The sequence below is a fragment of the Lonchura striata genome, chromosome 2 (genome assembly GCF_050655825.1).
Source record: "Lonchura striata isolate lonStrDom1 chromosome 2, ASM5065582v1, whole genome shotgun sequence".
NCBI classification, from domain to species: Eukaryota; Metazoa; Chordata; class Aves; order Passeriformes; family Estrildidae; genus Lonchura; species Lonchura striata.
In genome coordinates this window covers 109,796,566-109,822,665 of record NC_140704.1, presented here as the reverse complement: position 1 = coordinate 109,822,665, position 26,100 = coordinate 109,796,566, and the positions used below count along the sequence as shown (strand labels likewise).

Here is a 26,100-nt window from a genome sequence, read left to right as displayed (position 1 = left end):
GAAAGAATTCAACGGCCTCAAAAACTGTAACAACAAAAACTTGGTGATATTTAACAGAAAAAATGTGAGTCATATGTACATTCAAGAATTAATAACAAGCATTTCTGCAGCAGGTTGGGAGTGCCTTGGTTGGAAATGACCAAGTTGCTGAGAAACCTTGGAGTACAAGCTAAGTATCAATGCTAGTGAAAAGTGAGAATGGAAAAGACCAGTGCATTCATAGGTTTCGCCAGTCATGAGGCTTTCAGTGGGGGCAGGGAAATACATGAGCTGTTGTAGGCTGAGTTGGCTTAACATTCAGTTCTGCTGACCCATGCACCAGAAGATAAATTGAAAATAGATGTGTAGGCCATAGTACCAAACTGGTAAGGAGAATAAAGAGCCTGTCATTTGTAAGCATCCTGTAAGAAGATCCAGACTATCTAGATGAATACTGAAGGGGAGGTAAGATAGCTCCCTGACCACTCCAAAGAAACCAAACCCAAAGAAGAGAAAAAGTATTTTAATTTAAATTACTATGTTTTTTTGGTCCCAAACAGAACGTGTATAAATGGGACAGAAACATATTTGGGGTGGAGAATAAAGTAGTATTTAAAATAATGACAACAGAAGGGCTCTGGAGAAGCATTCCAACAGAAGTAGTGGGAGCAAAAAAGCCACAATGAAAAACCCCTACCAAACCCAAACTGCTCTTCTGTGGAGTTCCATGCATTCCTGGCAGGGGTGTGACATATTGCTGTCATCTCAACAGGCCAAGTCAGCACGATGCAGAGCATCTCTTGCATTTTAATATTTCATCCTAAGTTTCTGAGGTACTTTAGTACGAAGGAATAACTGCCCCCAAAGCTCCAAATCAAAGGAAAATATATTTTTCTCTTTTTTTTTTTTTTTTTTTTTTATTAATAGCACTGTATGGACAGAAATATTAGTCTTTTCAAAGGTTCAACAACAACCCCATTTTCAGGATGCCAGTCGAATGGTTATGAGAATTATGTACCAGAACACCATGAAGAGGACTAATTTTTAAAAGGTTTTGCTCTTTTGAAGGCCAAGTCCTGCCATGGCAGTTAATGGATCTGTGAGATCTGACAAATGAGCACAAATCCAAAGAGGACCATGCTCATCTCTATCCTCGGCAAAAAGACTGCAAACTGCAGACAGGAGACAATCTTATTGAAAATGGGTATATAACTTCTAAATAAACATAAATAAGTCAGGTTTCAGCCAGGAACAAAATGTTCTTAAATGTCCTATCTGCTTAAAAGCAGCCAGCACTTAACAACTTGTGAGGAGAGAGAACATGGGCAGATGTTGCCCATTTGCAGGTTTGTGCACTTTTCTTTGAGTGCTACAAAAATGTATTAATCTAAAATACATTTAATAATTCTCAGATAAACCCATTATAAAGTTCACTTTTTAATCAATCTATAATGAAATAAATGCAGACACCTAGAGTCCAGCTACACACCAATGGGGAGGCCATGCAGTAGGTGTAATTCATAGTCCTTCAGTGAGCCTAGGAACTTCCTTGCTTAATAATGCACAACATAGGCCCTTTATGATATATTTTAAGAATACCTACTAAATACTTACTGGTGTTAATCTCTTCTTCATCATACACATCAACTTCCAGCAATCGGATCAGCATGCGGAAGAGAATCCTTAGGAACTGCAAGTATGAACCAGTCTTTCCAACCTGAGCCAGAAATGGAAAAAAGTCTAAATGCCAACCCAAACTACTACAGTGGAAGAGTAAATTTCAGATAAATGCCCCTGGGCATATCCCAAATCTCTGTGTTCAGCTCTGCCTGAAAACACTACAATATATGATATTGCTCACTATAGTAAAAACACTTCTACTAAATAGGTCTTAGAGCACAACCTGGCCACAGCCTGTGTCACTTTTGTGTGCCGGGAGATCAGCCGTGATAACTGCTTTTTTCCTGACTTCCTCATGGCAATGTTATGCCCAGTGCTACCCACACGTGTTTCATTTAGGCTAAAACATGACACAAAACATCACCCTTCCTCTCCTTACCATTTTCAGCGTGGACTTAGCCTTAAAATTTGACTTTGATTTTTGACCTCAAAACGCATCGCTGCAAACTTGGCCCCCTCAGACTGCTAAGAAGGCAGGAGGAGCTTACTTGTGGTGGTCCTGTCAAAAGCAGCCGTCGGGGGTGAAAAGTCCTGGCGCCAGACGCCTCAGCCTGATTGCTGAAGTCCGCGTGGTGCTGCCGGGCTGTCGTCCACTGCCTGTAGTACAGAGACTGCTCTTCGCTGCTCATGTCCTTGCGGAGCAGAGGCCTCAGGGAGCTCAGCCAAGACACGTCAGCATGAGGCAGGAGGGAAGAGGAGGAAGGCAAGTTCCCATTTTTCTGCGAGCTCAGGAGGCAGTAGGCGGCTTTGGACAGGATGACGATGCGTGGCAGCGCCACGCGGAGAGCCTTGCTGTCTTTGGCTGACTGGGCAGGCCACTGAAAGGTCTGGGAGACTGATGACAGTGAGGAGAGTTTGGGAGTGGTGCTGCTGGCCATCTGGCTACCCAGCGAGTCACACTCTTGTTTCAGGGTCTCTCTGGCTGTAAAACTGGAGTAAGCTCCCTCGTCTACTGAGCTGTGTGCCACAGCCTGGAAGTTAAGGGATGGTGCCTGCTTCTGAGACTTGTCTGCGGCACTCGAGGAGCTCACACCGTTGTCAGCCAGGGAGCCTGGGAAAACAAAAAGCAGGCAATGAAGAGTTACTGACGGACGTAAGAAAACTACTGCTTCCTTTGCTCTACTCGACAATCCTAACATACAAATACTTCTGTTCAATGAATGCTGCTGTGGCGTAGGTCAGTGTTTCACCATGTAGAAAACAATCATTTACATCTGTTTGTCCCTTTGGCTGGAGAGGCAAATGCCCTTCTGCAACAGGGTTCAGACTCCAAGTGCTCAATCCTAATTTCTGTATGCTAGCTATCATTTCCCATCTCGGATTTGGAATTTGATGGTACAACGTTCTGAAAGTCAAGTTTAACAAACCACAGTATACACAGATCAATTGTATCTTCCTTTCTATGAATAACAGAGCATTTATTTCACTGCAACTTGGACATGAACTGGGCTATGTCCCCTCCTCCCTACCTGTCAGGTTTAGTTAGTGTATGGGAAGACCTGGTGCATAGCAAAGACACACTTCTGCTGTCTCAACACCTCAGACCCATAGGGAGATAAAGGGAAGGAACCAGAAGTGTCTGCAGAATGCAAAGAAGGAAAGAACCAGAAGTGTCTGCAGAACGCAAAGAAGGGAAGGCTTGGTGGGAAGTGATGCCTGAAGAGGTAGGACAAGACCCAGTAATTCTGTTGGTCTTGGCAAGGAGGCAAATATTCATCTTCACCCATAAGTATTCCCAAAGTTACAGAGCACTTTTCTATTCCTAGAATTTTATACTAGCCCTTTTTGCTCAGATTTCTAACATCTTTTCAGGATCCACTGAACAAAGCTAGCAACAAATGTGAAATGCAAGTTTAAAAATCAAAATCACAAGGGACACTTAGCTATGGCATACCATCCCTTCCAGTGAAACATCGCCTCCTTTTAGTAGTAGACAGGAAAATTGTGTGAACAATCTGCAACTAACATTTCATTGTCTAGCCTGCAGCTGAATCCAGCTAAGCAACCCACATTTGAGAAAACATCTCACTGTTTGCATCCAAATTCCAATGACACAGGAATAAAGACTTGTTTTCAGACCAACAGCAGAACAACTGACCTGAGGTTCCAGTGACAGCACTGCTGTTGCTCTGGGGCCGGTCCAGGTCTATCAGCAGCTCATCAGAGTCATTCTCACTACCATTTGCCTTCTCCTGCTCCTTCTCACTGAGGTCAAGAGCTACAATAGGCCCTCGAATTGCCTCCTTGGAGACGTAGCAGCATGCCAGGCCTACCTCTTGCTCTAACGCAGTACGAGTTAAGTAGCTGGAGTCAATCAGTCGAAGGTCACAGTATTTTAACGACCTAGGAAAGCCAACACAAATGAAAAAAGAAGTTTTGTTTTCTCTGACTCTGAAGAACGCTCCCTATCTTTAATTGCTTACTAAATATTCATTAACAATTTTATTAGCCTGTACATATAAAATGATTTTAAAATATTCAGCATGTAAGTTGTGCTCCTTCGTACTTTGCACAGACACTTACTGACCCACACAGTGGAGTAATATGACTTTTCACAAACTGCACTTTCCAAACCTTTAAACTGAAGTCTACAAAAATACATTTCTTTGGTGAAAACACAGATAGGTGGTATCAAACCCAACTTATCAAAACACATTAGACTGCAACCATATTGAAAGAGTAATAACAGCACCTGGGGAAAGTCTCTCCCAGAGGGTCTTTGCCAGTGAGAATAACAATGCAAGGGAGACCTTCCAGATCCTGATAGGTGCGAGGAATCCAGTCATCCTGCTCATTGCCCCTCCAAGCCTGTGAACAGAGAATATTCCAGTCACACCTAAACAACATCTTCTAAATCTTCAGGTGTTTCCTTTCTTCATCAGTTCCTGCTTTTGCTCTGTATATAGGGCTTGCTTACTCAATGGCCAACAGGAAGGAGACCTTGGGTGCAGGCATGCATTTGTTTTCTGGCAGCCAACTCTTAGCCAAGCATTAAATGCAAAGAAAACGGGTGCATAACATATGTTATTGAGTGCTGGAAATATTCACTGGGGTGCTTATTAGTGTGGTCTGTCAGAGGAAAAAGCAGTCGATGCGATTAGTTTGGCACAGATAAAAAGATATTAATGTAAAGCTAAAGTAAGACTTTAAAGAGGAGTATGAAAGTGGGTCAATGAACCTTGTTTAATTATTTTATACAGTGAAAGATTACATGACAGAAACACGTTTCACCTTTCCCTGGAGGTAATCCTCCCACCTAAAAGAACTCCTTACCTACAGTTTATCAAGGCCCGAGACAACAAAACTGCACCATTTTCCCTTAGCACTGGAAAGGTTGGTAGCATCAGTCCCATGTCCTTACACTCTTCAGTTCCCCTGGTTCAGCACAGCTTACTGAGAAAATTTATTTCTCCAATTACTGAGTAGTATCTAGTGACTTGGTAAAGTTGCCTTGGCAGCAGAGAGAGCATTTCTGGCTCAATAAGGTTAGTCCAGTTGTGTGTTCCCCTGCCTCTCCACAGACTATAGTTTCTGTGAAAGTGCATGACTAGAAAGTGAAATAGGAGAAGACAATTTTTCTTTTGATTTTCCTTGATTTTCTTCTTGCTAGCATAAGGACCTACAAAGATTGGGGTTTTGAGCTGTAAACTTGCATCCAGAAGATGTATTTCTTGACCATCTTTCTCAGAAAGTCAGAGAGGCACCTCACCCTCAGGGCACCTCACTTCTGAATGTCTCCCAAACAGTTTGATTCTTGTTACACTTAAAGGGTATGCCATGACAGCATCTCTGGTCAGTGAAATAGTTATTAAAATTATCTTCCATCTCTTGTTTCATACTGTACTTCTGACTCCCTGATGGAGAGTAATGACCTGTCTGGCTGGTCTGGCTGACCAGCAGGCTTTTCTGACAGAACAATGTAGCCACCAGCACTGCAGAGACAGCTGCCCACCCTCCCTGCCCTGCTGTGGCATCACACACCCTGCTAACGCCATCTGAGAGAGAGGCTAAGTTAAGTCACACTTTTCAGCTGGGTTCACTAACACCTGCAAAGTTTCCCTCCCTGCCTCTGAAAATGGTCATGATGAGGTCTTATCCTTCCTGCAACAAAGAGTATTTATTGGTGGAACCACATTTTGAGCCTCAGCACTCAGTAGCCTCATATTGCTCTCTCCCCATACACACATCAAAAAAAGGGCTGAGATGTTTGTAATGAAAGCCCTCCACTGGCTCTAGTCCTTTAGTTTCAGTACTCCACCTAATGTCAGAACAATTGCCCAGCAGCATAGAGACTAAATCAAATCCATCTGCAATAACCTAGGCTGATGAATTTTATAATTGGAATGAATTTTATACTTGGTTCCCCAAACATATGCTCACACCATGTCAGAAATCTTGTGTGATCCCAGGCACCAGACTAGCAGGTATGGTAACGCAGCACCAGCCTCACAGGTGACCTTTATTATTCTGAAATACTACTGGGACACCCCACCTAAGAAGACACTACAGGCTTATATTTGGGCAACTGAATTCCTCTCCTCAACTATCTTCATATGCCATGGTTCAGATTTGAGGGTTTTTCTTCTAGTAAACTGCAAGAGAAGTAACAAATCCAGAATCTTACAGCTCTGTTTGGTGCAAAAATGAATCTTATGTTTTGGAGAGAGGAATAAGAAGAATAAGAAGAATTATTTTGAAGATTTTTCACTCTCTACCTGATAAAATTCCTCTATTCCAGACCAATGTCTACATGGATATCCACCTGCAACAACTCCACAGTCAAGGCCTCACAGGCTGCTTCAGCTCTGTGTAAGGGCTGCAATTCATTATGGCAAAGCACTATGGCAAAGCCCTCACAGGACTCAATCCAGAATTATTTAAGTGTGGAATTAATGCCTACCTAAAAAAGCCCACCAGCAAAGAGCAGTTAATCTCACATGTCATTTTCTCACTTATGACTACTTTCTTCCCTCTCTTGCTGCAGATAAAATTTGAGAAGCAGGAGTCATAACTTCTTTAAAGGACATTTTATCTGCTTTTGGCTGTAGGCAAGCTCTTTCAAATAGGCCCACAAAATTAATTCCTATTTTTTTTTGAATACACTATATAACTCAGAGTAGAAGCAGAAAATTAAGCTCTCTGTGAGACTTAGAGCAAAGATCAGGACAGATAACCAGTACTACTTTCAGGCTGATACCTAAGGCAGGCAACCCATTGCCCCTTTGTTTAATGTAGTGAAGTCAATACATGAAGTGGGTTTGGCTATTTGAACCATGCTCTTGTAAATCCATGCAAAATTTTAGGTTGGTGCATATATGCTACACATATATGCATGTAGCCTCTTCAGGCTTTCAGCATGCAGAGGGTTGAGGAAAGAAATCTGTGACAAACAGCATACTTTACCAGTTATCAGAAGGGCAGAAGATGGATGAACAGAGCAGATAACAGATACACTAGACAGACAGATAAGTTGGTGGAAATAATTAGTTTGCCTACAGATACTTGAGCTCTGCTTTTAGAGATGAACCCTATCTGATGCATGCTGTTAATCAACTTTAAGAAGTGAAATAACAGCTGGTGTTTGGCTTCATGGACCAGTAACAATTCAGGTTTGTTCCAAGTCTCTCTATCTTTTATGCTCAAAGCACAGAAATGCATGCACAGCGACAGATACAGAACACCTGCCCATTCCCTATAGAATAATAACCTATAAACACGTGGGAAAAAACACAAAACAACTACAAAAGCCGGATTACTGCAGTGAGCACACAAACAAACATTCAGTTTCTGCTAACCTTGAGCCGTGTCACGAAGTGTTTCGCGACAGTGAGCTCCGAGGCAGGATTCCCAAGGAGGATCTCAAAACGATACTGCAGCCCCAGCTTGTCCCTCACTTCCTGCAACCTCTCTTTGGCCAGCATGGCCAGCTGCACCGACGGCACCCGAATGACGAGCATGTGGCCACAGCCATTCTTATCCTTTCCTGGACTTGTGATAAGGTCATCCATTATGCTGAGTGTTTCAGGTGTGCTGTGATCCCTCAGAGAGGCCATGGTGGTGAGGGCCATCAGAGCTTGGGAATACTGCTGAATGAGCAGGTAGCAGCGGATCACCATGCTGTGCAGCCGGGGGTACCTTGGGGGAGACACAGTTCTGCATTAGCACGTACAAAATCACAGTACTGTCTGAAAATCAGCCCAAACACAGGACTGCATAGTGAGGAAATGCCTATATTTTCCAGTAGCACTCAAAGAACAAAGTCTTCCATTTTCATAGACAAAAATATTGAACGAATATTCTCTGCATGTGGCCCGAGTCCTGAGCTCAGGTAACAGGAATTATAAACTTCTGTTACCCTCATCTGGTCCAAAATTTCAGCTAAAGATCTTCAGCTTGATGGAGATAAGGAACACCTCAGATCCAGTGTATTCCGAGAACACACACTTAAAACTGCTTTGCTTTCCAGAAGCTTTTTCTTCTACAAACTTGAGGACCATCGTGGCTTCAAGTGGTCTGTGGGAGATGTACTTCATAATTTCACAATGATGTACCAACAGGAATTGCTGGCTCTGAGCCAAATTTGAACTTCCATTTTGCCTTTTAACTTACATAGCCAACATCTTTGTTTTCATTACAGCTATATGCAGTGACAACAAATATTAAGTAAAATTTTAAAAGAAATAAAATTAAAACCTACTCAAGCAAAAAAACCCACTTAATTTCTAGATATTTTCCATGAGCTCACTTGCCACCAAAATACAGAAAAACACTACACTATTATGCCTCAAGTGCTGGTCTTATGTCACATAAGTCAGAATAAGTAAAGTAACTAGAAGTTCCATATTTCTCTGGTCTCTTTCTTGAGTAATCTAATAGACAATATAATATGCATTTAAAGGAAGTTTTGAGTTTTTGTTTAGCCAGTAGATAGAGTAGTTTGTTCTGGATACCATAAGCCAGTCATTAAACCAGTTAGTTTTTAAAATACTTTTTACTCTTCCTGCCATAAAAGTACCCACTGTACCTCTGCTGCTAAAACAAATGGAGCCTTTCTTATAATACAAAACTGTCTGCAATATTTTCAGATTGTAGGGCTGCTGAATGGCTCAGCCACCCAGACAGAATATCCCAGTTACTTGAAAATAGAGTCAAATTGATAGACTGTGACACAAAATGGCTCCAAGGTACAGAGGTTCACCTGCCATCAATTTCTAGTATTATCCTAATCTTTTATGATTGTTTGCACATACATGAATCCTCCTTCATCCTTTTTCCCATCCACACTTAAACAGAAAAAGAGTGATAGTGACTACTATCTCTTCCACTGTATTTGACCAGAAAGAATAGGAGAAACCTAAGGAACTGATCTAATTATTACTGCCTTTTGTAGATAATAATAAATATTGAATATTAATGATTCACTTATTAATGTTGGTAATTTAACACATTTGATATGAATTTTACTTAATAAACACAGATGCATTTACAACTATTATACTGACCTAATTAAAAGAGAAAACACAGTACTGAACATAGAACAATCCTGTTCTACCAAATATGAAAATATGAAAACATTTGAAGTGCTATAAAAGATCTGTCCTGCTGATATGCACAGCAGATTAACTCCACATTACTGGAAATTCCAGCATTCCCCTCATTCCTGAAATGGGCACAGTGAATTGTATCTTGGATATGTGCCATGAAAGTAGCTTTTTCAGGCAGCTGCAGGGTACTAACAGGCTCTGAGCTGCAGGAACCAAAACCATGGCCAACTACTGAAATAACAAAAATGTTTTGAAACACCCTCACCACCAACAAGAGAGACACCAGAAGTGGTGAAGCATGAAACCTCTGGTAACTTCTGAGCTCAGCGAAGGCTGAGCCAAAAGAAGAGAGAAGCACAGCTGAGCCCAGCTTGCTGCTGAATGGGCCTGATCTCTTCTAAAAACAAATGAAGGATATCTGCTGCTCAAACTGCACTAAATTTGTTACAAAAATAAAATTGCACATACTTCATGTTTTCCAAGATCAACATCAAAGGTCACCATGTCTTCATCCACTGTAATGGGGCTCATAAATATGTACCTTTAAGGTCCCAACTGGGCAGAATCCCAAGTTTCCATGTTATTATTTACCTTTCTAAAAGCGTGTTGACCATTTTTTCAAAGGTTTCATCACATCTCAAAAGGGGACTTGTGACTCCCCACTGGAGGGATTTGCTGTATTCATTCAAACCGAAGTATAGCTTTTCTTCACTTCCTGCATCATCCTGTTTCATACACAAACAGCAAAAATATAAGGTATTCTGGAACAAATTTTTATTTCTTGTGTAATTTTAAAAAATAAGTGGAAAGCACTTTCCCAAAGAATCCTTTATTTTTATCCATTCTCCCTACGTGATACTATTTATTTGTTTCAATTAATACAATACAATGTAAATTCTTTTTTTATTTAACTTATTATTTGTCTACAGCTAGGAAAGACAGGTGTAGGTCCTTGCAAATTTTTCAGTGTATCTCCTGCCTGTGACTGCAGGGGGTTTCTAGAATCCTGCTAATTATTTTGTGACTCTTTATCTCTGGCTTTAAATCTACTGACAATTGTCATCTCATTTCTATAGTGGAAGAGAAGGTTTATTAATTTCCAAAGTTGTTCTTGATTGTCAGAGTCTACATGCTTTTCTAATGGAAACAACAAATTGTTAATTTTTTTGTTGGAATGTAAATCTGCAGACAGCTATCAGAAAGGCAGAATATTTGTGTTTCAAATTTCATGAGCCTTAGATGGAAGCACAGCATGTTCTCCAGTGCATTTGTATCAGCGGTAATCTCTAGGAATGTAATTAACCACCTACAGTCTTTCTCTTTTTTGTGGTTTGTTTTTTTTTTAATCATTAGAATGAAAATTGTTAATTTTTTTTATTTTGGGAAATAAAAAATTGTCTAGACCATTTTAGAAGGTCACCACATGGTTTATATTAACAAGCAACTAAAAAACAAATTTAGAATATTCATTCATTCTGTCATTTTGTATTAACTATTTTTTACAGCTCCCATTTTAAGACACTTTGCAGAAACTAACGGCCCACTCAGCACCGTAAAGTCAAATCTGATATAAATACACCAAACAAGTAATAGGAGAAAAAGTTGGTTTCAGCAGGTTTATCCAAACCATCCTCAGCATTAGCTGGCTGAAATGCTGAAAAAAGTTAATAGTGCAGAATATTCAACAGAATTTTTCCTCTGCACAATGACAGCACCTACTACATCAAAAGTTGTTAACCTAGCACAAAACTTTAATTAGGACTGGGAAGGTAATGAATAGACTTGACAGGCTATGTGACATATAACTTACAGTCAAAAGTCAGACTGCTTGAAAAGGGAAAGCCAGCTCTGGAGCTTTCTGGCATGACTACATAGCCTTGTCTGACCAGAGCACAGAGAGGGGATTCTCATCTTGCATGACTGGATAGAGAAAACTGTTTAATTCCTGGTCCTAAATATCAGGTGCTACCTCTACTATCAGTATCTCAGGGCTGTCCATCTGGAATCTAAGAGAATAAACTCCAGCAGTGAAAGAGCTCCCTCCCAACACACACATCTTCTAGATTCTGTTAGGTATAAATTCCAAATTAAAATTCACAGTTAAAATTAACAGTTAAACACTTACCCCAGTGTCAGATTGCATCCAATGTACCTCATTGCTAGAGCTGATCCTGGACTGCTGTGTTTGCAGGGCATAAGGGAAAGAGCTGACCTGAAGAACAAGGAGGTTGAATGCTTCAAGCACCTCCCTGCAATTAATAACTCTATCAGCCAGACCATGATTAGGCTCACCATGTGACAGGGAACTTGAAATGGCACTGCAGAAATAAAAATTCAAAAAATTGCCTTACTGATGTCCTAAAAATTCAACGGATTACTCTCTTCCTACAGAAAAATCTTTAAATGACAGAGAACCATGGCTCAAAAAAAAATCTCTTTGGAAATGTAGAAGACTTCAAAAAACGTTTGACTGTCCTCTGTGGGTAAACTCAAGAAAACAAGGGAAAACAACAAACACCTAAAGAATGGATGGAAATCTGTTGACAGTGAGAAGGTGGATTAGTGTGACAATTTAAAAAAAACATTTTTTTATTTTTGGTTTCCTCACACAGAGGAAACCAAAAATAAGCCAAAGCTGATTAAACCCCTCTCAGTAAGAAACACTGTTCCATGAGCTGTGGAGGTAGGATATATTAGCAATTTTATGAAATCCAGTGGCTTCTCCAGTTTGAAACAACAAATTTCTAAAAGGCTGGGGAGCCTCAAAGTCTACTGATGTTCTGAGCTCCTGAAATTGCCTTTACTTCCATTACATACTCAGAAGTTCCAAATTCAAAGTATAGCAAAGACAGTAATAAAAGGGAATGGGAAGAGCAGGTAGAAATAATGTTGCTCTTGTCTCTTTACATCTGTCCTTCAAGAAGAATATTTTGCTTATTATAGAACAATAGAATGGTTTGAGTTGGAAGGGACCTTAAAGATCATCTAGTTCCAACTCTTCTGCCATGGACAGGGACACCTTTCACTGTTTCTAATATTAAAAAGAATCCCACAACCCTGTATATCATGTTTAAAACACTTTATTTATTCTCCCTAGTTTACTCATGGAACAAGAACAGAATAATCAGCTTTACTTATTTTTTTCTTCTTTCAAGATGAAGCTGTGATTTGGTATGAATAAATGTTTTTGCATGTGTGTACACGTTGTGTTTAGACCTACAGCCAAATTTAATACAGCTGTTTCTTTAAATCCTTTTCTTACAGAAGCTATGGTGCCTTTCTTATGATGCAGACCTAAATGTCTGCAAGCTTTCTCATATCACAAACAACACTATTATCTGGGATAAAAACATGAATTAAAGCATGACCAGCTTGTGAGCATCAGATACATTTGGGTTTGAGTACAGAAAAAGAAGAGGAATAGAAAAAAAAGACAAGAACAAAGAAATCTGCAAAACCCAGCATTTTCCCCTAGATTTCAGCACCATAGCACATAACCCTAAAAGAGTCCTGTTAGGCATCCAGTAATCTGAAACTAGTCTCACCTACCTTCAGGTGAATCAGAATTAGGTAACAAATATTATGGGCAACCAAAATTTTTTCCGATTATAAGGCACAAAATGCCTTAAAAACACCTAGACAAAGCAATATGTGTTTAAGATCGTAAGTCTTCTGAAAACCCTAATGGGAAGATGCTGGGAGAGGATGGTTTTCCTTAAGCAGATTGGAGCAGCTACCTTGTTAAATCCACATGGGCATTGTCATGAACCAGCACAAAGAGTGTGTAGGGGTTCTGCTTCACTCGCCTCATGAAAACTTCAAATTTAGCTTGAATCTCATTGTCCAGCCGCACCACATATTTCTCAGCTCTCTGATAGGCAGTCCCATTGTCTTCTAGGCCCAAGTCCACAAGCACACCTGTCAAAAGGAAGGATACAACAAAAATCACTTCCTTTGAGCGCATCCAAAAGTGAAGGGTCAATGGGAAGTTGCCACTTGTCCGCAAAACCACTGATAGGCCCCAGTAGGAAGATGATTATCCAAATGCAATTTCTCTAGAAATGGAGGCCAAAATGTGCTCCTTGGCTTCTGATTTCCTCCAGAAAGTGCCTGAAGACCTTTCAAAAACTTCTCACATTATCAAAAAATGGGGGAAAACATCAAGCCTCCACAAACTTTTCCAAAGCAGCACTTAGTTGGGTATGCTCTATGATCAATCCTAGGCCAAACTTGCCTACATTAAGCTAATACATTAATATTGTTTGAGTTAGAAGGAGTCACCCTGACCTTTCCTTTGCAAATATCAAAATTTATTCTCCCTAGTATTGTATCATACAAAATATCATACTTTTCATGCTCTGCTTCAATGTTTGTGTCAATACAACTGGTCTTAGTAAAGATATGTTGCTGTCAATTCATAAATTAGGTATAGTGCAATGCCTATAACTTTGAATGTCATTTGAATTAAAGAAGTAGGAATAAACTACTCTGAAATATTGGTCAATTAGGTATTTTCCAGGGTCTTAATGATTTTGTGAATTTTTTTTTTAAAAGAAGTGAAATAAAACACAAACTATGAGAACAAAAGATATATTGGAGTAACTTACTTTTCCCCTTACACCAGTAATGATGTAATAACACCACACACTGGAGTTTATCAGCCTGTTTGCCCTCCCCTCCCTTTTACCTGATTGTCGAATCCGTTGAAGGGTCTGCTGCACCAGGACTTCCGAACGGGGCACTATCACAATGAAGTCCACCTTGCTGAAGTGGCCCAGATCCAGGCTCTGATTGCCACTGTCTGCTATAGCACAAACCTGGGACAAGAGCTTTCTGGCAACTGTGAGCTGTGGCTGGTAAATTTGGAAGGTATCAACATCCAAATCTAGAGTGTGTTTGTTTGAAAAAGAAAACAAAACACAGCAAGAAACATGTTTACTTTCCCACCCCCCCAGCAAAACATGACCCTCCAAACAGCCTACCCTCTATTATCAGGAAAAAAAGAAAAAAAATCACTCACCAGAATAAATCTCAACCTTTTGGAGAGTTTGGTCCAGATCACAAATGCCAACTTTCTTTCTTTGATCAAAATGTGGTAATGTATCAGATGACCTCAAGTACAGCACTGCTCATTTCTTAAAACGCCCTAAGCGTTTTAAGGATTTCTAACAGTGCGACCCAAGGAAACCTCAATGCCAACACAGTGAAATACATTCTATTAAATGAACCAACACATACATAATATGCATGCACATACATAGATATCTATAAAGATGTGCATGTGTACATATAATAAAAAGCAGAGAGGTACAAAGCTCTAATGTTCTTCTGAAACTCAGATTTATTTGGACTTAATGAACGCCAGTATCACACTAGATGCAGAGAACTGAGAGACTGACCAGAGCACTTTTTTTCCCTCAAAATAAAAAGCATATTTCATTTCAGTATTTCCATTAGGTAAACCATGCTTCATTAATCACTTTTCAACTTGCAGATTACCAGATTAAATCCTATAAGGGTATTGCAGTTTTTTGTTTATGCCACTTTTTCTACTGTGTTGGTTTTAAACAGGGATGTGCTTTCATGTGTGCATGTGCTCAAGTATGCCTTAGTGCCCATTTCAGCAGATCTGCCGTGGAAGAAATATTCCTCTCACTGCCTAGGAAATGTACTTTTTTTTTTTTTAAATTCAGGCAGTTTCTCAATTGTTTCAACCACTGTACAGCCATATGTTAAGGAAAAAATGAACTCAAAACAATTGTTTGAGAAAATATGAAGGTTTAGAAAAAGTTCACAGTAAGAAGAAAACAACGCTCAAAATCTAAAGATCATTCTCCTTTTAAATGAATCCTCTGGGGAAGCTCAAGACTTGTACTTCTGAAGGTGCCAGAGCAAAGTGCCTGGAGCCCTTCTAGTTGGATCTCCTGTTGCATGTGGAGACAATAAACCATTTTGCTTCCAGTCAGATTTAACACCAAATAGATGAATTTAAGTTAATTAATATGAACCAAGAGCATACCTTTCTTTCACAGAAAAAAAGCTTTACTAGAGGTTGAATTTGCTTTGATACTGGACCTGAAAGAATCTCAGTGTTCACAACAGCTCAGTGTATCTTTTGCCATTATTGTGATATGAAAAGGAAAGTATGTTTAGAACTCTGAATATCTAAACAATTCTGAAAATTAGCAATTTTAGACAGGAAATCCTAGCTTACCTTTTGCACTTAAGTATCTTATTACATTATGCTGAATAAGACACATATCAGATCAACAAATTACAGATCACACTTGCCTAGCACTTTCAGTCCAAGATCTTAAAACACATTCCCTAAATGTTTAAGCCTCAGAGAACAAGGTCTCTAATGCATATTACCAGGCAGGAGGACACCTGTTACATTCCTTTTCTCCGCTCAAGAATATGAGATTAATCCATTCTGCCAGTGTTACAAAGAAACATCTCCTCTACTCTGCCTGATGCTTAAGAGAAGATAAAATGTTTTAGCTTAGAGAATATAAAAACATCAGGGGGAAAAAATTGCTGAAGGTTATTACAGAGATTTTCTGTCTGAGCAACTACTGTATTGCTACATTTAGCTGGCAATATTAGTATTTTAAGGTTGGCACACTGACTGCAAATGTGCTTTCAGATTCTCCTGAGGTGTATGCATTTTGACTTTTAACAAGCTACTCACTTATTTCATATCTTGAACGTAAAAAAAATTACCTGGTTCTTGGGTAGAAACCATGGCAATTGCCTCCTGAGATGACACACACTCACTAACATCTCCATTAAAAGGAATAATGACACTTTCCCCTCTCTGCTGCAGCATCTTCTCCAGTAGTTTGTCCAAATCATCACCTAGATCAGAATTAGCAACATCAAATAATCTGGAAACCGTTTCAGAGAAAACACCATTGAACATGACATACAAGGGTATGCACTCAGGCAAGGGACTGGGGGTGCAGGGAAGAGAGGGAGGCAGAATACTTTTCTATTTTATCTACTGATTTACCAATTGGATTCATTTAAAAAAAGAAAAGAAGGAACCACATCTATGGCTTTACAGCTACTGGTGACATCTAATGATTACAAAGAAACCTCTAAAACCTTGCTAAAAGCACAAACTAGAAAACACTTGTGTACTTATGGGTGCATTACATGCCCTGCCATTATATTCAACAGCTGAGACGGGGTTGAAAATGTTTTGCCAGAGGGTTATGAGCTGCCACCACACAGGTGAAGGAGACAAGCACTCTTTTACACACAAGGAGAGAGGAACAGAATGCCTCTCAATGGAGAGAACAGAGCTGTATCCATGTGCATTTTAACTGCTGAACAGGAGACACACCAGCCCAAAAGACAAGACTGTCTTGGCTAGAATTTCTTAGAATCACTCACCTAGAGATGTATTTTTGAAATGTGATGCCAGGAAACTAACTTTCCCTGTGATGAGCTCATAGCTGATCTCTTTTAAAAATTCACTGGTGGTAAGCATGCTCTCTGCAAGTGCCCGAGATTGATACTGACCTGGAGAAGAGAAGGGAAAGGTGTGAGAGCAAACCTTAATACAGTTTACTGTCAAGACAACCTTCTCATCCTAGAAGTCTGGGACACTTTGGTCTTCAGTCATGGATCTCCATGACCTTTACCCAGTAGACTGTGAGAGCAGTCTCAAATCTACTTCATTAGTGACTGGAGAATCAGTTGATATAACTAATTTTAGCAGGTTCTTTGCAACTGCACGTAATTTTGCATACTTGTATGACAAATGATACTCAAAATATGTATTTTCACCTTAGACTAAATGGAGGATAATGGATAAATAGGAAAAAAGTAATTATCCCTTGTGTGGGAGAAAAAAGGCAAAAAAAGTAAAAAATGGCATTACTGATTCATCTGCCTACAAAGGAAAGATGACTAGTCAAAGTTCATTTCCATCCAGACACACTCATTCACACACAAACAGCACTGCCAGTCATCAGTGCAGAATAAAAAGGATAAAAATAAGGATCAAAAGGATGAAAAGCACATTCTGTTTTAAGCAGTCCGCAGAAGATTCTGCCATGCAAAATATCGCAGTTGTTACATGAAACAAAGACAAAGCAACTACATTGCCACTGGGTCACTTCAAGATATTTTCTGACACAATCACACAAACAATAAAGTCTCAGGCCTCTCAAGAAGTAGTAATGACTAGTATAAAGAAATTGTTCTATGTCCTCATGGACCTCAGGATTCCAAGTCTTGCTGAACATATAGTAAACTGTGACATTGCAGTACAACAATACAAAGGAGAATAAAAATAATAAATGGGATTTAAAAACTGGATCAATAACTCAAGAAAATTAATTTGCATTCCCATTTGAAGCAGTCTGCAAATATACTCACCTAGAACTACTACACAGAATTCATTTCCTCTAATCTTTGATGCACAAATGGCAACTACATAATCTGGTAGCTTTTGCTGGTGTTTCATTTCATTGAGAGACCTCAAGGTCTCCGAGATGCCCTCTGCCAGGGAATTCTGGGTGACAACCACATGCACGAGATCCCGAGACACACTAGCGATTAACCTGGCAAGCCAAGGGAGTTGACCTGGTGACACAGAGATACACTGTGCACTCATTTGCAAGGATCTCTCTCTCAGAGTGAACTCCTGCATAGCTTTCAACATGATCTGCTCAAATTCTTCCCTCAGGGGTATCTGGTCAGGACCTACAATGAAAACAAACAAATAGAAGAACAGTGTCTCATATAAAAATGTTATTGAACCTGGAATAATTACATGTCTGTCTTGATCTGACAAGCTCTTTCACCACATTTTTTTATATTTTAAAAAACCCACTTGCTACTCAGTGGATATCTACCCACATGCCTTATTCTTGGTTTTTTATTTTAGAAGCCTTTCTCTTCCAGCATCACCTTTTTTTTTCTCCTCCTCCAAACAATGAGATATTCCACCTCACTCCTAGCTTCAGCAACTGGTGGGAGAAACAAGGGGGTGGGAAAATATGTGCCTTTTGCCTGGAAGAGAAGGATTAAGCATGCAGCCATATGTTTTTGCAGCAGAAAACCAAAATGCTTATCCCTGTAGCCTAATCACAGCCATGCAGCCTGACAAAGCCTGTTAAGTGCTCTTCACTTTGCTTTTTCTCATCTTGCATATTAATCAAGTAAGCATGGATGCAAATAAACATGTTTAACCTCTTCCTTAGCTTGATTAAATTAATTTAGCAAATCTGCAAGCACCTAACATAAAGAATATGCAACTTTGGATCTACATTCCCCAGACTCTGTCAACTGTACTGTCAACTTGAACTGGAAAACATAAATATAAGCCATCCTATAAGGCATCAGTCCTCCAAATGAAGTTCAATTAACATTCTGTTCAGTTAGCTTTGTCTCATTGTCAAAGATATTCAGGAACAGTTAAAAATATTCATGAACACAGAGTAAAAAGTAACCATGGCTTATATTGCCAAGATCTCATATCCATGCCAAAGGAGGCAGCTTCACACTTTAGCAACTCACTTTTCTATGACAAAACAGGGGGGACTTAAATATCAGAGAGATGTGAAATACTGGGTTTGGTTTTATGTTTTCTTTCAGGCCAGGAAACAGAAAGGCTGTGTGAGAAACAGGGTGTGGGTAAATAATCCACAGCACAGAATCGATAAAAACTGCCACCTGTTGTCTTTTTTGCCTTTTTGAGAAGTAACATATGGAAAGTGCCACCATCCAATTACCATAGGATGGTAAGACAACTATAAACTTGTAGGTGCATGGCTGTTTTAATTTTTGATGCAAATTGAAAAATTCTGATGAGTCAAATTTAACACAGCATGAGCATAATTCTCTCTTTTAGAGTTCTCTTTTGGAAATGTACTTTCTTTTTCTTTCTAAGAAAGCATTACACATTCTAGGTCGTTGAAGACCTCAAAATTAAAAAAAAAAAAACAAGACATATCAGTAAAGAATAATGTTCCTCTGTAGAAATAAAGTAACATATCAACCCCTGAAAATGATGCTATCCACTAACAGCTGTTGTTGATTGAGGGAGGCTACTTAAGAGACAGGCTCTAAACACAAGGGTCATCATCATGAATCCAAGGAGATTAAAATAATGGTACAAATGGAAAAGCAGTTTCTCGGTATGATAATACAATGAATTTCACTCAGATTACTTATAAGAAAGTATGGCAGTCTTTCTCCACAACTGTCCAGAAAAATAATGGAACTAATATCAGATGAGATGAAAGACACAATGACAGATATTGATTTTGATTGTGAATAGTTTCCTAAAAAAATATATATTGATGTTAAAAGGGAATATATAGAAGCTTCTCTACCGAAATGAGCATGCAAATGATCATCTTGATTTCAAAATCAAAACTGCAAAATAAACAATATCATAAAATATTAATATCTTAGTTACATCCAGTTGGTGTCCGGTCACAAGTGGTGTTCCCAAGGACTCAGTTGGGCTAGTCTGTTTAATATCTATATTGATGATATGGACAAGGGGATGGAGTGAGATTGGCTCAGTTGGCTAGAACACAGTGCTAATAATGCCAAGGCAGTAGGCTCAAACTCCGTAGGGGCCATTCTCTTAAGTGTTGGACTTGATGATCCTTATGGGTCCTTTTCAACTCACAATGTTCAGTAATTCTGTATGAGAGCACCCTCAGGCAGTTTGCAGGTGACAGAGGTCAGGAAGACTCTGCAGAGGGATCTGGGTAGGCTGGATCAATGGGCTGAGGACAGTGGTTTGAAGTTCAACAAAACAAAGTGCCATATCCCACCCTTGGGTCACAACAACCCCCAGCAGTGTTAACAGGCTTGGGAAGAGTGGCTGGAAAGCTGCCTGCTGGAAAAGCACCTGGGGGTGTTGGTTGATGGCTGGCTGAACATGAGCCAGCATATATATGCCCAGCTGGCCAAGGCACCAGAAATAGTGTGGCCAGCAGGACCAGGGCAGGATCATCCCCCTGTACTCAGCACTGGTGAGGGTATCCCTTGAGTCTTGTGTACAGTTCAGGGCCCCTCACTACAGGAAGGATGTTGAGGTGCTGGAGCATGTCCAGAGAAGGGCAATGGAGCTGGTGAGCACAAGTTCTATGGGAAATGGAGCTGGGGTTGTTTAGCCTGGAGAAAAAGAGGCCCAGGAGGACCTCATTGCTCTCTACCATTACATGAAAGGAGGCTGTAGCCAGGTGGGGACTGGTCTCTTCTCACAGATAACAAGTAACAGGACAGATGAAAAAGGCCTCAAGTTGTGCCAGAGAAAGTTTAGATTGGACATTAGGATAAATTTCGTCACTGAAAGGGTGGTTAGGCATTGGAATAGGCTGTCCAGGGAAGTGGTGCATTCAGCATCCCTGAAGGCATTCAAAACACACAGCGATATGGCAGCTGGGGACATGGTTTAGTGGTGAACCTGGCAGTGCAAGGTTAATGATTGGTCTCACTGATCTTAAAGTTTCTTTCAACCTAAATGATTCTATGTTGATATGATTCTATTCTATTATTCTACACAGTTGAAGTCAACATATTCAAATGCCATCCATGTCTGGCTGACACTCATTTCTGGGTAGACAAACTTCAGGGTGCATCCCACAGAGACTACTTCTCCAACCATCTAAGATGGGAGAATTGCTGTAATAAGCTCTTGCATTTAGTTTCTGACTATCCCTTCCACTCAAAACAAAGCCCTACAAGAGCCTTGAGTCTGGATGTGCATTTGGACATTAAAACTACAAAACATCATGTCACAGCATACAAAATATAGAGTCAAAACTATTCAAATGCACCACAACAAGAGAGAAGGGAGAATGATTTCAGAATCCTAAACAGGTGGTATAACAAAGGGTCCAGAAATCTTTCTCAGCCAGAACACAGACCAAAATGAAAACACCTTAGCACTGCATAGACTGAGATTGTTTTTGTAGAAATGGCAGTGCAATAGTAAAAAGCTGACAATTACAGATGATGGAATGTAACCCATACTACAAATATGGGCATTCTGATGTGTAAAAACAAAGCTTGAGAATACTTCACCATGAATGCTGCCAAAAATAACAAATGTGAAATCCGAGTAAGTCCTGGAGGTAGACAAAAAAAACCCCACTAAAATCAAACACACTTCCTTATCTTTTTTTACTTATTCCTTTATCACAGTCAGTAGAATTTATTTATAGCAATGCTACAGCTCAAAACCACGTTTAACTACATATAGTCTTCAAAGAAGGTTTAAAGCATCAGAAATGCATTTGGGTTTTTTTTACTTTGATTTGTAATATCATCACGAGTTGTTCAGCTGATTTCTGAATACACAATAGCATCGTCCTACAATTAATGTTGTTATAATTACACAAGAAAATTGATGGGAATTCTCAGCTATATCCTTTTTTTGTTTTCCCAAAAAAGGAGCACTTCCATAGATAATATTCTTATCATCTGTGATCACAGTCATCTGCAAATATATTTTATACAAGTAGTGAGATCTGAAAAAAAATTAGGCAAGACTCTTGTGCTTTTGCTTGCTTTTTTATCTTTGCCTTTATCTTACTCTTTCGCAATATACGGTGGAGAAAAGAAAAACCTTTTAGTCCTGTTTTCTCAATTAAAAAAAGGCTTACATTAATAAATTGTGAATTTATAGGTGCATTTGTCTCTTCTTGTCAAAAACTTTTGAATCTGGCCACCCTCCAAACACCTCTAATCTGCTTTGATTTAACAACATGGGACAAAGGCTACAGTTTGGTGCAGCTGTCACAATTCCAACAGTTTTAAGTTTACAGCCAAATTCAAACCAGCAACATGTTTTTATCCCCACCTCTACAGAATGTTTTTGCTTTTCTTCTCATTAGGCTCTTTCATCTTACAGTACTGGCACACATCTCCACATAAGGTCAAATAGGAAACTATTCAGCTTTGCCCAGCTAAGAACAAAAGCCAAACTAAACACCTGCTAATAAGAGAGCTGCCTTATGCTGAAGTCACAGTGCTCAATAAACACAGTTCTGCTACAGAAGCTTTGCATGAAGCCTCCTTTAGTTTTCAGCAAGTATAGACTTGCTTTATCCTTCTAAAGTTACACTTGCTCATGAAGCGTGATTCACTGACTCACAGGTTTCAATAAATAGTTTATTTTTAATTGGAAATGCTATTATCTGCTGGCTACAAATTTGCAAGCTGCCTCTATCAATCCAGAATTGTGTGAAGCAGCTTCTTTTAACACACACACTCTAAAAACTTTCCAATAAAGAGGAAAATCTCAAATAACAAATTTAGGCCCACTGAAAGAAAGTAACAGAAAAACATCCTCTAAAAAATTAAACTGTTTGTCACTTCTAACATGGTATCCAATGGACTAGTGAGGCATAAAATTATAAACAAAGCTAACCAGTCACATACAGAGTATTACAACATGGAAAGTGGTTTCCTTCCTGTCTTTTACAGAACTGGAGCAAAGTGTAAGCACTCACAGGTGAAACCAGCACATTTGGGGCACGTTTGCTCCCCAAATTGTAAGATTATCAGCAGTTGTGCTGTATTTGGAACACCTGCATATTTCATGCCATTAGGTATTACAGATGCACTGTGCTCTTCACAAAAGTAACTTCACACTCCCCTATGGTAAGTGGCATCTTTTCAAATACAAAAGTTAGGGTGAGACTGCCATGGAAGTTTCCCAACACTATCCTGAGTTTTTAACTTCTAAAACCTTGCTGCTACCACTGCTCTTTTTATTCTAAGGTAAGGAAAATGACTGGACCTGTAATAATAGAAAAACATGTGGCTCACTGGTTTCCTCTCAAACTAGCAAAAAGTCAATTTCAAAAACATTTACAAGAATGAGATATGCACTGAATCACTTGCCTTAGTCTGAATAACAAATGCGGTTTTCATGTAAACAGTGCTGTCACCAAAACAATGACAACCATCACACATCTGCCAGCATTTGTCACAAAACTGAATAAAGCAGACCAAGTGTCCTTAGAAAGGGCTGTGATAACTGATGGTTTGATACCCTAAGAAAATGAGTTATCTGCATTGCAAATCCATTTCACAAAGGTGACCTGGTCAATCCCCATATGGAGAGTAGAAGCAATATCAGCCTTTAAATTCACTTCACTTCTTACGTTTCAGGAACAAAGTGGCAAAGTCACACTCACTAGATGGAGCCACTTGCCTCTTCCAGCCACAAAAGCAGCCAGAAAACTGGCCCTAAAAGGGACATAAAGAAGGTATGAAGAAAAAAGGACAGTCTCAGACAAAACCAAGTACTTATGACAAATTGCTTACCTAGTTGGACAAGATACTGAATAGTTAAAAGTATCATGTTCTCCACACTTAGCAGCTGACTGCTGGACAAACCCAAGAGATCCAAATCCTTGTTTTCCAGCTGTGGAATCTTGTAGCAGTTCACCAGTAAGGGACTTACAACAATATCACCAACATTTCCATAGAAATAAGGTAAAGTGCCATAGCCTATGATAAAAGAAACAACCCCCCCCCCCCCACCAAGAAATTAATAAAATTTGCTATTACATTAAATCTAACACAATAATACATTTCCAAACATCTTCTTAAAGCTGTATGGCAAAATACATTGTGCCAATGACTGTTCTTGACATTATAATAGCTTAAAAAATAAATTATAGGACAGGGATCCTCTGCTGTGTTTTACAACAAGTGACCATATACATTTGCAAGAAATAACATTAACTGCATGATATCCAGCAGGGTAGTAACCACTGTTATCCAAATACAGATGAGAATATTATCTAATTGGGTCTTACCCTGACCTTTAAATACAGATTCTTCATAATATAGTGTACAAAGAAGAAAAATCAATGAAAGCAAAAGTACATTGATCTTAACATTATAAAAGCAGCAGAAGTCACATTAGCATTGATTCAGCCCACCAGTATTGCTGTGATTGATTTCACTTTTCTTGCCACCTTCCCATTCTGTTCTCATAAACAGGTAAAATAAACATCAACAACTAAACATGCTATTCTGTAATGTAAAGCACATGAGCACAGGCTAAGTCTTATTTTCCTTCAAAATGTTTTTCATTTCAAAAGAAGCATTTCCACAGAGATTTTGCCAAATCCATCCTTTTGGGTACATCTGGTTCTGTACTATTAATAGGACACTGTTTCTCAGGGCCACTAACGTTTAGCCTAACTGAGGACTTAATGGCAGCTCTCCAAGAGCCTAAGGGCTGCATTCAATTTGCACTTAAGCTGATGGCTGTAGGCACCCTCATCTTTAATAAGGAAGTGTTTCTCTGAAAACCATTAGAGCACCACGCTAGAGCTTTATAATCGGCTTCCAGAAAACAACGCTAAGCAAAACAAACCAGAAGCGTAACCCTATCCTTGACAGATTTACTGGTTTAGATGGCCCTGTTAATTCTCCAGGAACTGTGTGTATTAAAATGATCTCTGCAAGGGAGGACTTGGAGAACCTCTCCATTCCTTCAGGTAAATTATTTCACGGATGGTATTGACAGGCATGCTCTGTTGATTCCAAAGCTGCTTTATATGACCATCTATACTATACTGGACCAAAAAGAAATATACAGTGAAAAAAAAAAATACTCATCAAAATTTTGGCAGCACTAGCTGACCCGTCTTTTTTTAATGTGTTATGCCCAAATAGCTCAGGTTGAAAGGCATAGTCATATTAAAAGTCATACTCTTAAAGCAATGTCTTTCTAAGGGTTAACAAAGTCCTTTATACAGCTAAAGGATTTTAAAAGCCTGAAGCCTGATCTGTTATCTCAATTACTTACAAGAACTATGGACTATAAATGACAAAAAGTTAGTATGATTTACTTCTGTTTAGTCAGTGCAAATCAATTTTTTGGTTCTCACATAGAATTCTGGGGCTTCAATATCTGAACTAAAAATGCTGCAGGAAACATTTGCTTGGTTTGTAAGTGGTTTATACCGGAAAGCTATTTTCATTACTTGGAAAAAGTTCTCTTCTTGGCGTTTACAAAAATCTTATTTGTATAACACGTAGATTTGGCCAGTGGTTCAGCATAAATTTGACCTAGTGGTGACCTGTTTGCAAATCAGGTTCTCCAGAAATTGCCTGACTCTCAGTTTTAAATATTAAGCAATTAAAGGAAGCTATCTGTGACAAACCAGCTTTGCATTGTAGTGAATGCCAGAACCAACAAAAAGAAATAAACCCCCCTTTGTCCCAGGGAGTGTATATTAGTACAAAATGCAGCATTTGATTCCCCAGTGTAAGACTTACCTATCAGAATCACTGGTCTGACTCCTGAGTTATTCAGCAGGTTTTCAGGAACTATTACAGTCTCCCCTGCTGGGATGGGTTGAGGCTGTAAAATTCCAGTTAACATGGATTGAGGAACTGGGACTGACAAAAGAGGCTCTATAAAATAAAGAAAAGAGAGACTTCCATTACTAAAAGGCTCATACTGTGATTTGGCCTTATGAACAAATAAGAAAAAAAATACTGCAAATCACTAACTGTAATAAAATTCAAAAGGTCTCTGCATTTCCTGCTATAGTTTTAAGTAATTTAAATGAAGAGCCTATATCCTCCTGTAGCCCCACCCCTAAAATAAAACTTTTTCTCATCACTGTATTGTTGATGAGAGAGCAAAACACAGGCTTGAATTACACATCTTTAAACAAAGCCAAGTACTAAGCCAAAAGGGCACCCCCAATACTGCCTCTGAATACAAGGGAAGAAACTGCTTCAACTTCTGACCTAGAATATATATAGATAAGAAAAAGAAAAGCAGGCCAAAATCTCAAAGCTTCCCTTAGATAGTTGCTACAAGGATAAAAATCAGGCTTTATTCATGAAAGAGTAACAGCAGCTTTTATAAGTAAAGGAAAACAAGTGC

The 26,100-nt window shown here is 39.3% G+C and overlaps 1 protein-coding gene across 10 annotated transcripts in view; it reads right to left on the bottom strand.

Annotated features, from left to right (window-relative positions):
* The window catches only part of GREB1L (GREB1 like retinoic acid receptor coactivator), a 133,212-nt gene that overhangs the window by 14,507 nt on the left and 92,605 nt on the right, over nucleotides 1-26,100 (bottom strand). For all 10 annotated transcript variants that reach the window (XM_021551543.3, XM_021551545.3, XM_021551539.3 and 7 more), the window contains 14 exons: nucleotides 25,482-25,619; nucleotides 23,511-23,696; nucleotides 17,592-17,918; nucleotides 16,602-16,730; nucleotides 15,927-16,061; nucleotides 13,891-14,088; nucleotides 12,941-13,121; nucleotides 11,329-11,521; nucleotides 9,795-9,928; nucleotides 7,455-7,794; nucleotides 4,352-4,467; nucleotides 3,758-4,002; nucleotides 2,148-2,710; nucleotides 1,594-1,696 (listed from right to left, as the gene is read on the bottom strand). In XM_021551543.3, the coding sequence (XP_021407218.2) occupies nucleotides 1,594-1,696; nucleotides 2,148-2,710; nucleotides 3,758-4,002; nucleotides 4,352-4,467; nucleotides 7,455-7,794; nucleotides 9,795-9,928; nucleotides 11,329-11,521; nucleotides 12,941-13,121; nucleotides 13,891-14,088; nucleotides 15,927-16,061; nucleotides 16,602-16,730; nucleotides 17,592-17,918; nucleotides 23,511-23,696; nucleotides 25,482-25,619 (2,988 nt within the window). The remainder of the gene's footprint in view (nucleotides 1-1,593; nucleotides 1,697-2,147; nucleotides 2,711-3,757; nucleotides 4,003-4,351; nucleotides 4,468-7,454; nucleotides 7,795-9,794; nucleotides 9,929-11,328; nucleotides 11,522-12,940; nucleotides 13,122-13,890; nucleotides 14,089-15,926; nucleotides 16,062-16,601; nucleotides 16,731-17,591; nucleotides 17,919-23,510; nucleotides 23,697-25,481; nucleotides 25,620-26,100) is intronic.